The following is a 13280-nucleotide window of genomic DNA, read 5'->3' as shown; positions in this document are numbered from 1 at the left end:
CCCGTCTGTCTCCCCAGAGCTCGGATTGCCGGTGTGTGAAGCCTCATCTGTCTTTTTAACATGGCATCCAGGAGGGCTGAACTCTCGTCCCTATGCTTCCGCAGCGAGCAGGTTATTAGAGGCACCGTATCCCCACCTGTGAAGTGCTTTGGCATAACTTTTCTCCACGACAAGCTTTCTCAGTAAAACTGGAGAGACTGAAAGCTTCGCTTTAATTTCTGGTCTCTTCTGCCGTCTACCTCCACCCAAGCCCTTGAGAAACGGGTCTTAGCAACATCCCTGCAAGTGTCACAGCCCCCAAGTGTCTGCGTGCAGTGACAGTCCAGGAGTGGCCTTTCTGTTCCTCCTGCTGCACAGCTTGTCTGGCATGAAGCAGATGGGCACCAGCTGTGACTCATCACTCAGTTCAGACACTTCGGGATTCAACCTACTTCAAACGCCATCGCCATCTCCTATATAACTCTGTCATGGAGTATGAACTTCCTGTCTGGTCTTTCTCTCCCTCCCTCCCTCCCTCTCTCCCCAACTTTCTCCTCATTTAAAAGGTCTCTTTTTTTTTTTTTTTTTTTTTAAAGTCTCATAAAAGTCCCCAGCCTTCCAAGTGTGAATATTCACACCGAACACCAGGCTAACTGGCTTGACATTCTTAGGCATAAGAAAGACAGTGTGACAAAGAGCACAAAGACAGAGGCCTTTCTGATTCGGAATGTGTGGGAAACTGGTTTGGATGGAGAATTAAATATGGGTTTTTTCCCCTCTCTCTTTCAACCATGGGTTCAATAAAGAAAACCCAAATCGAAGCAAATGCCTTTTCAATTAAAGCATGGAAAACTCCCTCTGATCTGGCAGAGACAACCAGCCATCGCTACAAGTAATTTTAATAGGATTTTTTAAAGTTCTGTGTTAATTTATGATTGATTTCCATGGTAACATTATGGAAAATACACAGTAAACTGAAAACAATCTACTGCATTAAATGTCACTCCAGACTTCTGACAGGCATGATAATAATGAAGTAGGCATCCCTATTAGGAAATTCTAACTGAGTTTTAGCTATATGCACCAGGCTTTCCCAAGGGAACTTAATCCAATTATTTTTAGCCAGGATTTTATGGCGTTCTTTCCACTAAATTTAGTCCAGTGTCAGAATTCACAGAGCATAATGGCTGTGTAGATTAAGACTCCGGATTACCTTCTCAGCACAGGAAGATGTGCATATTTTAGAAAATCAGACACACACACACACACACACCCCACCACCACCAGCAGCAGCTTTGACACGTCTTCATCGGTTATTTGTCTCATGGTAACAATCAAGCCAGTGACACAGTGCCGCTGCTTACTGAAAGCCACAAGAGTGATGGCATTCATGTGAAAGTCACAATCAAACCTAACATTTACTGGGTTCTCTTTTACTATTACTGTTTTTAGTTTTTAAGACTGAGTCTCGAGTAGCCCAGGCTAGCCTTGAACTCACTATGTAGCTGAGGATGGCCTTGGTCCTGTCTTGATCTGAGTGCTAGGATTACAGATGTGCACAACCATGCCTGATTCATGCAACACTGGGAAGAATCCAAGGCTTTGTGCATGCCTGCATGCTGGGTAAGCACTGTGCTAGGAGCTATACTCACAACCGTCGTATTTCTCTTATATTTACCTAAAGGTCTTTATTTTTATTTTCATTCTGCCAGATTTGATCTAATGAGTTGGTAATTAGCAGTTGCCAAGAGTACCAGCATCTAAATAAACCTAGTTTTGAACTTTTCCTTTTCTTTCTTTCTTTTCTCCTCTTCCTTCTCCTCTTCCATTTTGCACACTCTGGGCCACAGAAAAAAAATTTAAGGTCCATAACATAGTCATATCATCACAATAACTTGCCAGTTTACTAACTAATTCATAGAAATTTCTGTACATAACTTGGTTACAAATGGTGGATGGAGATTGACAAGGAAGAGTCCGTGTTTACAGGTCTCTGACATTAACAGATCCCCATCAATTCTTTGGCCTTGAAAGCAAATCTGCATTAGAGATTAAAGGGACCCACGCAGTAGTCTACATCAGAGCCCTGATTGGTCTGACCCAGGTTTCTTGTTCCTTAGACACTGGCTTCATTATTTTCACTACGAGGCGAACATCAGGGATAAGTCAAGGACATGACAAGGACTTACTGGTTTTGACGCTGAAGTGGATGACATCTTGGCAGAGTTTCAGCAGCTTGTCCTGTGGCTCTCCTGTGTCCCTCATCTCTAGATCAAGGAGTTGCCTCAGCTGCTCAGGGGGCTGCCACTCACACACCTGGAGATTGAGTGACAGCTCATGGTTAACTAAGTTCCCAGAAGAGCCCAGGATGGGGGTATTGGATGAGCCAGAACTCTGGCCCCAGGTAGCTCCAAAGGAGCAGAAGACATGGGGATTTCAACCTGCTGAAGCTGCAGGAGCTGTGAGAACAGTATGGATCCAGCTGGGACCAGACAAGTCCATTCAGATCTCCTAGGAGAACCGACATCAGACTGGTGACATATGTAAGAACAGCGTGAGTCAGCTGAGGTTAGGGATGAGTCCCAGAGTGCTCTAGGTGGAAATGACACGGGATGGAAGGTCAGGCAGCCTACAGTGTCTCTAAGATGTCATGGAAGCATGTTTGACTGCAGCATAGATCAGAAGGAAGAGGAAAGGCAGCCATGCGTTAAGCTAGACACTGACTGTTCCCTGAGATGACTCTCTTCCTTTCCACAGTCTGTCAGCCCAGCTGCCAGCGTGGGCCCCTCTCCCTCAAGCCATTACCATATATTCCTGTGCAAATACCCTCACTACTTACCATTTTCACAAGGTCAAAGCAGAAGTAATTATGCAGTCTATGTTCTACCAATGAGCTCTGCCCCCTCTTAGTAGAAGTAATTATGAAGACTCAAAACCACCCTGCTTGGGCAGCTTCTCAGCCTGCATTTCTTCTCTGGTACTCCTATCTCCTGGTTTTCTCGCCTCCTTCTTCCTTGGACATTCCAAGTGTGCACACACTGCTGGGGTCTTCACATGCTTCCTCCTCTGCCTAGGATGGGTCTCTCTCACCTCCTTCTTTTCATGGTGAACTCCCTCAGTTTTTGTATGTCATTGCTGAAATGTTTCAATTATTTCTCAGTGATAATTTTGTATCTTAATGTTCCCATCTGCCCATGACCCAGTCACAATCACTCTCTCCAACTTCTTCCATTTTCCACAGCAGGTATCACTAATATATTCCCTCATCTGTTATGTCCTACATAATCTCCACAGGGGTGGAGCTGTTGGATTGTTCATCCATGAAGCTTATTCAACACAGTTTCACAGCTCCTCAGTAAAGGTGGATCAGAATGCAAGGTTAATGATGGTGCTGGGGTTACAGGGGTGTTCGGGAGAAGATGGGGATTTACTTTAAGGTACTCAATGGAGATGTGTGGAGCAACTGAATAAGTAAATGGAGAGAGAGAGCTAAATCAAGGTGGGCTTTATAAAACTCTGGGAAGAATCAGAGACAAAATCCTAGGCTTCCTGTGATGATATACCTGGGGGACAGGTGTTCCCAGCTCAGAAAGAAGCTACAGGGATCCATAGAGAACACTGGCACTTAAGGAACCACACGGATGACCTCTGACAGGGAGAATGCTGATAAGAGAAGAATGCAGACCTTCCTTCTAGGATGGTGTAGTGGGGCCATACATTAAAAGACGGGTCTGGTGCCAAATGATGCTGAGAAGCCAAATTAACGACCAACCAGCCCCCATGGAATTCATCACCACAGAGGTGCTCTTGGCACTAGAGATGTGACTAGAGAGGTGGGCTGGAGGAGAGATCCTGGAGGAGTGGAGAGGTAGGAGGTGAAGAAGCAGAGGGACGGACTGAAGACATCTTTTAAAAGCTTGGTGGTAGAGGGGAGGAGAGGCTGAGGTGAGAGACCAGGGAATAGAAGTGGGTGGGAAGCCATGGAGGTGGGAAAGCAGAGGAAGCAGGAGGAACTAACAAGTTGTGTGAGAGGTGTGAAATTCAACTCCCATGGTGGCTCCCTGACAGACAGAGGTGAGTCCAGCATGCCAGAGACCACCCACAGGAATGGCCATGGGCATACACAGCTACACACATGAATCTCAAGGGAACTTTGATGAGGGAAAACTGTCTCAGAGGCTGCTTAGGACAGGAATCCATCTGCATGATCTCCTGGGCCCAGGAGCTAGAGAGTCAGCAAGAGCTGTAGATGGCAGGGGATAGAGGGGCTGGGCTGGGCGGACTATAGGAAACACAAGGGAATCTGGGGGAGTGTGGGATTGAGCTGGACCTTTGTGTGTGTGTGTGTGTGTGTGTGTGTGTGTGTGTGTGGTGTGTTGGGGAGAGTATAGAGGACAACCTTGGGCCGTTCCTTAGGAGCTTACTGGTTAGGCTAGATTGTCTAGGAAAGCGCTCCAGAAAGCTTCTCATCTCGGCCTCCCCAGCGCTGTGATTACAGCATGCACCTCCATGTCGTATCTTAAATTATGGATCCTGGGATGGAACTCCAGTTCCTCATGCTTCCACAGCAAGTACTTTACTGACATCACTGTCTCCTGGGATCTCCTCGCCAACCCTCTCCCTGCCACCTTGTCACCTGTTAGAGATAGAATCTCTTATAGTTCAGTCTGTCCTTGAACTTGCTATATGGATGAGGATGACCTTGAACCCCTGATGCTCCAGCTCCCAAGTACTGAGATGATCTATTCTGTATTGTCATGATGGACACCAGACTCCGTGGAAGCAAAGCCAAAGGAGTAAGCCTTATTGAATATAAGCTTCGATACCCACTTATAAAAAGTGGCTGAGGATGAACATCTACCTGTGAGGTCACCAAGAGTGTGGCATGCCACTGCAAGTCATCTTAGAATGGTGTTCTGATGGTTCTCAGGGAGTATAGACAAGTTAGTGTCAGAAAAGCTTCACGTGCTGGCTCCAACTCCAGTTGGTTTGCGCCCTCACTCCAAATGGACAAACAGCTTTCATTATGTACAACATCGGTCACCTTGGGACTCTTTAGCTGGACCCCAGAGTCCCTTCATTGGGGGTCCTATGTTCCTTTCTCATCTAATCCCCCATGGGTCTCTTCTGTCAGCGCTCCTTTCCAATCTCTTCCACAAGAGGAGTCCCCTTGCTCTGAGCACATCTTGTCCTTCTGTGGTGTGTTTTCCAGCTTTCTTTACTGTCCTTAGCAATGAGAACATCCCTGTAACTTCTCTCTGCCTTCCTGAAACTAATTTAACCATTACCCCTGCCCCAGTGTGTCAGCTCCTCTGTGAACTCTGGAAAGGTCTGCCCCAAACTCCCAGCACTCACTGCCCCCTCACCGGGAACCCCTATTCTCTTTACAAATGAAAATGTACCCGTCTAGTTGGATTATAAATTCAGTTTGAAACTGGGCCTTTATCTTCTGTTTCTTTATTTCCTCAAGGGCTCAATTTAATGCCTTTCAAGTAGCTAGCATTCAGTTAATATTTAATTACTGAAAAAAGCCTAGCTTTAAAAAAATATAAACTTAGCCAGACATGGTTGGTGCCTCACACCTATGATTCCAGCACTCAAGAGGCTGAGGGAAAGGAGATCAAATTGAGGCCAGCCTGGGCTACATAGATCTTATCTCAAAAAACAAATCAAATCAGTCAGCATTCCAGTATGGGTTGGGGAGAGGCTCATGAGACTCTCACCTAGCTGAGGAAATATTGGCAGCTGATAGATATGAGGGACGGCCAGTTCTCTTCAGGGGTGTGGATCCTGCTAGGCTGCCTGTGCTCCAGAGCATGGCCAGCTCCACACACAGAAACACAGGGGGAGCAAAAATTAGAGTAATTAGGTTCTGAAAAGAAATGAAGAGGGAGGAAGAGGAGGATGATAATGACATGATATTGAGAGGCGGTTTGGTGGGGCAATCTGGGAGGAACTGGAGGGAACCCTGAGAGTGGATATGATCAGAATATGTTGCTGAGGGTCTGGATAAATGACTCATGCTTAGGAGCACTAGCTACTCTTCCAGAGGACCTGGATTTGATTTCTAGCACCCACACGGCAGTTCACAGCAGTCTGTAACTTCAGTTCCAGGGGGTCTAACACACTCTTCTGGCCTCTGTAGGTATTACATGAGCATGGTACACATTTGTATATGTAGGCAAACACTTACACACATGCACATACACTAAAAAAAGATTAAATTTTTAAAAAACATTGTATACATGTATGAAATTCACAAAGAATAATATAAATCCAAACTTTCTGGCAGAGAAGTATGTTCCTAAGCAAACAAGATTCAAAGTGTTTCAGAGAAATGCAGAGAAGTCTGATGTTAAACTATAAATACATGAATAGATAAAAGCTGCCACAATCAAATTTGTCCTGAGCATGACTATTCTGACCATGTTCAGAGATCATGACAATGTAGTCTATTAGCTTTCTAATTAGTGACCAACATTTCAGAATAAATACCATCACCTCCAAACTCAGTTATAAGTGGCATTTGTTTGCTACTAATATAATTGGGGAAGTCTCGCCTATGTGTTCACTTGTTGGTAATTCAGTTCCAACAGGAGAAGTGATTGGGATGATAAATGGCAATTTAGCAGTTGTTAGAGGTTCCTGGGGCGTGTGGAGAAGTTAGGAACATGGACAGTGAAGCCATACACTTGGATTTAACCCCAGCTGACATGTACTAGCATGTGATGTAGTTGAGATACATGACCCCATGGGCCTCTCTTTCTCCCTCCTTTCCAAACTAGGAACAATAACATGTCTGCTGCTGAGAGCTCATGTCATGATTGTGTGTGTGTGTGTCTATGTAACTATGTTTGTTTGTGTCTGTGTGTCTATGTATGTCTGTGTGTGTGTCTGTGTCTGTGTGTCTCTGTGTGCCTGTGTATGTCTGTCTGTGTGTCTCTCTGTGTGTGTCTACGTGTCTGTGTATGTCTGTGTGTGTGCATTTGTGTGTCTGTATATGTCTGTGTGTCTCTGTGTCTGTGTGGGTCTGAGCCATATCTGTGTGTGCATTTGTGTGTGTGTGTGTACATTTGCGTGTCTGTGTATATCTGTGTGTGTATATGTCTGTGTGTGTCTGTGTGTCTATGTGTCTGTGTATGTCTATATATCTATGTATGTCTATGTGTCTATGTGTGTTTCTTGTGACAACATATGTGTGTAGCTGCATTCACATGTTTGCTTGTGTGAGTGAAGGTCAGAGGACAATGTTCTGTCATTCCCTAGAAGACCTCATGCATTTTTAATTTTTTTGTCATTTATTTTTTGAGACAGTTTATCATTGGCCTAGAGCTTTCCCAAGTAAGCTTGGGTGGCTGGCCAGTGAGTCCCAGGGATTTAACTGTGTCAGCCCCCACTGGCTGATAGTTCAAGATCATGCACCACACCCAGCTTTTGTATGTGGATCAAATTCAGATCCTGATACATGGGAAGAGCTTTGTGAAATGAGTTAACTCCCAATCCTATCATGAAGGGATCAAACATGCTGTCCACATGGCCTGGGCCTGAGCGTGAGACTTAGCACATAGCACCAACTCCCTAGAGCACATGGCCTGGGCCTGAGGGTGAGACTTAGCACACAGCACCCACTCCCTAGAGCACGTGGCCTGGGTGACACTGGTGGCAAGTCTAAGCTTTACTTGAGACTGAACCTGAGCCTGTGTTTTAATCCTAGACCACAACGGGCACCCCCAGCAGTTGGATTTAACAAGCCATGATTTCTAGTGTGAGACAGCTTGGGAAAGCGTCTAAGAGATTGTTAGGTAAATACTATTGTTAGGTAGTGTTTGGCATCCCGGTTGATTTCCACCAGTGAAACAAAGACGACATACAAGATAGAGGAAGCACATTCTGTGAGGGCAGAGTCCATATAATCCAGGCAATCTAACAGGGCGGGACTTCCTCCCTGTGTTTCCTGACCTCGCTAGGCAAGCCCTGGGACAGCTTCCCGACAAGACTCCACAAGGAGAGACAATCTGTCCACAAGCTGATGGGACATGGAGACCAGGGAGGGAAGTGGTGACATCTGTGGCATCTGGCTGCCCCTTTAGAGAGATGAAAGTGTGGACACCCCCTTATATTCAGTCATACAGATATGGGAAACATACCTGGGATATTAACACACCCCCCCCCCGTGTGTGTGTGTGTGTGTGTGTGTGTGTGTGTGTGTGTGAATGAGGACATGTGTATGTCATATGGGGAGGTCAAAGAAGAACTTCAAATGTCTGCCCTCATCTTCCTCCTTGCTTAAGATGGGGGCATCTCAGCATACCCCAGGCTAGATGGCCTGTGGCTTCCATGTATCTTGTCTCTACCTCACCTTCCTTAGGAACACTAGGACTTCAGATGTATGCACAGTGCCCAGCTTCACATGGGCTCTGGGCTTCCGAACTCAGCTCCTCACCTCTGCACAGCCAACTCCTTCCCTACTGAGCCATCTCCCAGGCCCTGTTCCTGGGACTTCCTGTGTGTTTTCTTTTTACCTTTTCATTGACGTCCGTAGCTTTCAAAACCACCTCTTCCATTACCAGCCTACAGGCTTCTTCAACAAATTTTTCTCCGGCTTTCACATCAGTTTGAGGTCCATTAAGTACAACCCCATCCACAAGGACAGGGCTCTTCTTACTAGGGGTCATCTCCTTCTGGACAGTGTCTCCTAGGAGGGCATAAACAGAATGGGCTTGAGAGCTCACACCACAAAACACAGACAAAGAAACACAGGAAACAGACTCCACAAATGGCATACTTTCATTTGTGTGTTTGTGTGTGTGTGTTTAAGTTCTCCCATATGCCTATGTTGTATATGTGGAGCTTATTTCCCCTCAGACCCCTGCCCTTCCTCGCTTGCCCCTTGCCACTCCTGTCAGTCTTCCTTGTCACGGTATGTCTTCTTTTCACAGATGAGGGTACCATATGGGGTATTGATGCTCACAGTTGCTCACACAAGGAAGTTACCCAAAGTTCATGATTTACAGGATAGGTGGAGCCATCTTACAGTGTGTGCTCCTTCATATTGGGCTGTGTTGGTCCATGGAGTCGAGAGCTGGTCCATCAGTACTATGTCAAGTCTGGCTCCAAAAGGTTGTCACTGTGTACAGTGCCTATGCTGAACGAATAAGTTCAAATACAAGGCTGTTTGTAGCAGATGGACATCTCACAGAACACTACCTCTCAAAGACAGTGAGACACTTAGTAACATCCCCGTGGGGTACAAATGATTGGCACAAGATCCTTTCCTTAGACACGCCCCTGCTCCCACCACAGCAGAATAAGAAAGAAAAGGAGTTGGGTATTTGGAGAAGGGGAAACGGTACTTCAGACCTCACCTATAATTAACTCTGTGCTATAAGCATCTTCATTTTGTTTTGTTTTGTTTTGTTTTGCTTGCTTGCTTGTCTTGAGACAGATCTCATGTAGTCCAGGTTGGCCTCAAACTTGCTATGTAGCTGAAGGGAACTGTTGATCTTCCTGCCTCCACCTTCCAGGACTGAGAGTGGAGTTGCACACCACCACAACTGGTTGATGCTGGTGGGAGCTGGAACCCAGGGCTCTGTGCATGCTATGACAACCACTCAGCCAACTGAGCTGTGTACCCAGCCCCCATCCCTTAACATGTAAAGCATGTATTTGTTCAACCTGTCAGAATCTGCTTCACCAAGCAGGGAACCATGTAACGGCACAAGCCTCCGCCTCCCTTCCTCATGTGAGCTCAGCACCCCTTGGCCCTGGGCAGCAATGCCATGCAGGGGCTTTACAGAAAAAGGCACTAAGCCACATGCATTGTTTTCCCAAGAAAGCAAAAATGTACTGTGAAATTGGAATACCAAATAGAATTTTATAAAAGCCCATCTCATATTTGATGTCTCTGAACAAGAGAAGAGGCCTGAAGGGTCATCCAGGCATCTTCAAGAAAGTAAACACTGAAATCTTCAAAGGCAGAGAGCCAACCAGGCTGGCTGAGCTAGCCACCACCTCCATCAAGGCAGGCTCCATCAGCACACCTCTCTAAATGGAAGTGCCTGCATCTTTCCAGGGCATGCGGTTCCTGGGCTGTTTTCCCAGGAGCTGAATTTCAAAGTCTTTGGGGAAGAAACTTCCTTTGCTTTCCAAGAGTGTTTCACCAGAGTGCCATGGGGCCTGGGGAATGTCCTGTTACTTATCTGACTCACCCCCCCTCCCCACCCCGACCCAAAACACATTATCAAACATATATGCAAAAAGGCCCGTGTAAGCCAGGCATGGTGGTTCATGCACTTGGGAAACTGAGACAAAGGGATTTCCAGGAATTTGAAGCCAGCCTAGGCTAATTCATGAGTTCCCAACCAGCCAGGGCTACAGAATGAGACTATGTGTAAAAGGAGAAGAAGGGAAGGAAGAAAGGAAGGAGTTTTAGGGTTACCATTGCCATGATGAAACACCATAACAAAAGTAACTCGGGGAGGAAAGGGTTTATTTGGCTTACTCTTCCACATTACTGTTCATCACTGAAGGAAGTCAGGACAGGAACCTGGAGGCAGGAGCTAGTGCAGAGGCCATGGAGGGGAGCTGCTTACTGGCTTGCTCCTCAAGGCCTACTCAGCCTGCTTTCTTACAGAACCCAGGACCACTAACCCAGGTATGGCACCACCCACAATGGACTGGGCCCTCCCCCATCGATCACTAATTAAGAAAATGCCTTACAGGCTTGCCTACAGCCTGATCTTATGGAGGCATTTTCTCAATTAGGTTCCCTCCTCTTCAATGACTCTAGCCTGTGTCAAGTTTACATAAAACTAGCCACCATAGAAGGAAAGAACAGAGGAGAAAAAGAGAAAAGAAGGTGTGTGTGTGTGTGTGTGTGAGAGAGAGAGAGAGAGAGAGAGAGAGAGAGAGAGAGAGAGAGAGAGTGCTTTATGGTCCATTGCATGAGTACTCCTCATCATACAGTTTGTTAAATGTAACCATATTTCCCCTGCCAATTATTCTTCTGTTTTGTTTTGTTTGTTTGTTTGTTTAAGACAGGGTTTCTCTGTGTAGCCCTGGCTGTCCTAGAACTCACTCTTTAGACCAGGCTGGCCTTGTCACAGAGGTCTGCCTACCTCTGCCTCCCAAGTGCTGGGATTAAAGATTAAAGATGTGCACTGCCACTTAAGATTTATTTGTTTTTATTTTATGCATATGGGTATCTTATTTGCATGTGTGCCTGTGCATGCAGTGTCCAAGAAGCCAGAAGAGGGTGTCAGGTCCCCTAGAACTGGAGTTACAAACGGGTGTGAGTCACCTTGTGGTACTAAGTAAACCCAGGTCCTCTGCAAGAGCAACAATTGCTCTGAAGCACAGAGCCATCTCTCCAGCCTCCAGCCCCCATCATTCTTAAGGAAGAAAGAATAACACAAACATGTCTTCATTCATCTTCATTTTACATCTGAAGACTTAATTTAAACAACTTTATATCAGAAGCATCGTGCTGTCCCCAAGAGCCCCTTTCTACCCTTACAGCCCACCTCCCAGGAAAGATGTTGATAAAGTGCCCGGCGGAAAGGCTTGCACCACCCTGTCTACTGCGCCTTCAACCTTTCACAAGTGCTGGTCAAGCCCAGCCTGAAGGCAGGACCTGAACTGCCTCAGACCATATAGCTGGACTCGTAACTGGTGCTTCAGTCAGCCTGGAAATCCGTATCTCGGGGGGCTGGCTGCTTACCCAATATAGCCTTCCAGAGAAATCACTCTGTGCACCCAACCCAGATATCAAAGCATATTTACCACAAGCTTGGATTTGATCGCATTCTCTTTCCCTAGACATACACCCTCTCTCCTGTTGATAATCCCTGGGTTCAGTTAGCTGTGGAAATTTACAGAAACAATTTCTAAAAGGCAATTTCAGCCCTGGGCCTCTCTGAGTAGCTCACACTCTAAATCCACCTAAATATGCTAACACGGTCTATTTTCAAAATTCCCTAGAATGTATGTGTTTTTGAATATTTTCTATGCTTCCTTCCTGGATGCTCAAACAATATCCTCATTTATTTATTTAGTTTGCCTCAGACAATTTTCTCCCAAAAATTCAATGTCCTGGTAAAATTCTGTGGCCAGATAAACCTCTGTCATTATTGACAGAGAGAACAGATGACTTGGTCTTGGGCAGATATCTGGAGTGTGGGGAGGAGGTGGTCTGCAGTTGCCGACTCCACCTCCATTACCCACGGAAGTGGCTGGTGCCTGATCCTTCCAAGCCCTCCATTTACCCTCCACTTGAAAGTGTGTGGTGAATACTGGTGAGGGAACACTGAGGAAACCCCAGTGGGGAAATGTTTTACATGGAAATGCCTTTCAAGGGAAGGAACTTTCCCCTCAGGGGAAAAAAAAAGTTTTCTAGGTTTTAAAAATAAAGTGGGAAAGAGGGCAATTATTCCGGGAACTGTGGCTGTGTCAGAGGTAGTGCTATTATTAAACACATAGAAAAGTGAGCTTTTGTCAGCCTCATTAGTGGGATTTCTGGCCTTTATTGCCCAGGGATAAAGAGTAGTTCTTCGGCTCTCCTAGGTTCTCTCTCTCTCTCTCTCTCTCTCTCTCTCTCTCATAAAAAAAATGTCAAACACCCACTCACAAGCAGAATAACAGTACAGTTCAAATCATGGCTGCCTTCACACCGATCTGTTCAGAAATCCTTGTCCTTCACAGAATTGATTAGGAACCTTATCAAGAACAGGCTGGAGAACATGGATGCTGTGTGACTGCATCTTACTCTGCTGATGGTTGGGACAACGTGCTTCTCCTGCGTGGGTCCGGGACAGAAACACCCCTGGCATCTCTGATAGGCTAAGCTGGATCTGCAGCAAATGTCCATTCGGGACCTTCTTCCTCTCTGTCATGGTTAATCAGATTAATAAAGAACTTCAAGTCAGAGAGATAACTCACAAAGAGCACACCCAGGAACAGAGGGTGCTCAGCACCCCAGTCCTTCCACCTGAGTCCTGACTATCATCAAGGGCTTGGATCAACGCAGGTGCCCCCCAGCCTTGCCCAGTTCTATGGCTGTTCACCACACTGCAGCACCAGCATCCCTGTGAGGAGACAGGTGACACCATGACCTAAGTGGTTCATGACTCCTCACTGGACCAAAGCCAGCGAGACTGCTCAGTATGTCCTGGCCCCACATGACCCTTGTCCCTGTTACCTCATTGGCTTCAGACTTCACATCTCACTATTCCAAGCTCACACTGTTCCATTATCCAACCCTTCAGTGTCCTTAGTGTCTTCCCTTGAATGTCAGTTTCTCAGGG

At 46.2% G+C, this 13280-nt stretch overlaps 1 protein-coding gene across 1 annotated transcript in view; it reads right to left on the bottom strand.

Moving 5' to 3' along the window:
- Positions 1 to 8669, bottom strand: part of Gadl1 (glutamate decarboxylase like 1) — a 159035-nt gene extending 150366 nt beyond the window's left edge. Inside the window, exons 1-2 of the mRNA XM_059267166.1 lie at positions 8502 to 8669; positions 2169 to 2295 (exon numbers count right to left, since the gene is read on the bottom strand). Coding sequence (XP_059123149.1) covers positions 2169 to 2295; positions 8502 to 8654 — 280 coding nt within the window. The 5' untranslated portion in view covers positions 8655 to 8669. The remainder of the gene's footprint in view (positions 1 to 2168; positions 2296 to 8501) is intronic.
- Positions 8670 to 13280: the final 4611 nt, after the last annotated feature.

The sequence above is a fragment of the Peromyscus eremicus genome, chromosome 7, assembly GCF_949786415.1.
Source record: "Peromyscus eremicus chromosome 7, PerEre_H2_v1, whole genome shotgun sequence".
Classification (NCBI taxonomy): domain Eukaryota; kingdom Metazoa; phylum Chordata; class Mammalia; order Rodentia; family Cricetidae; genus Peromyscus; species Peromyscus eremicus.
Note: the sequence above shows the minus strand (reverse complement) of the source record. Positions and strands in the feature narration are given on the sequence as shown.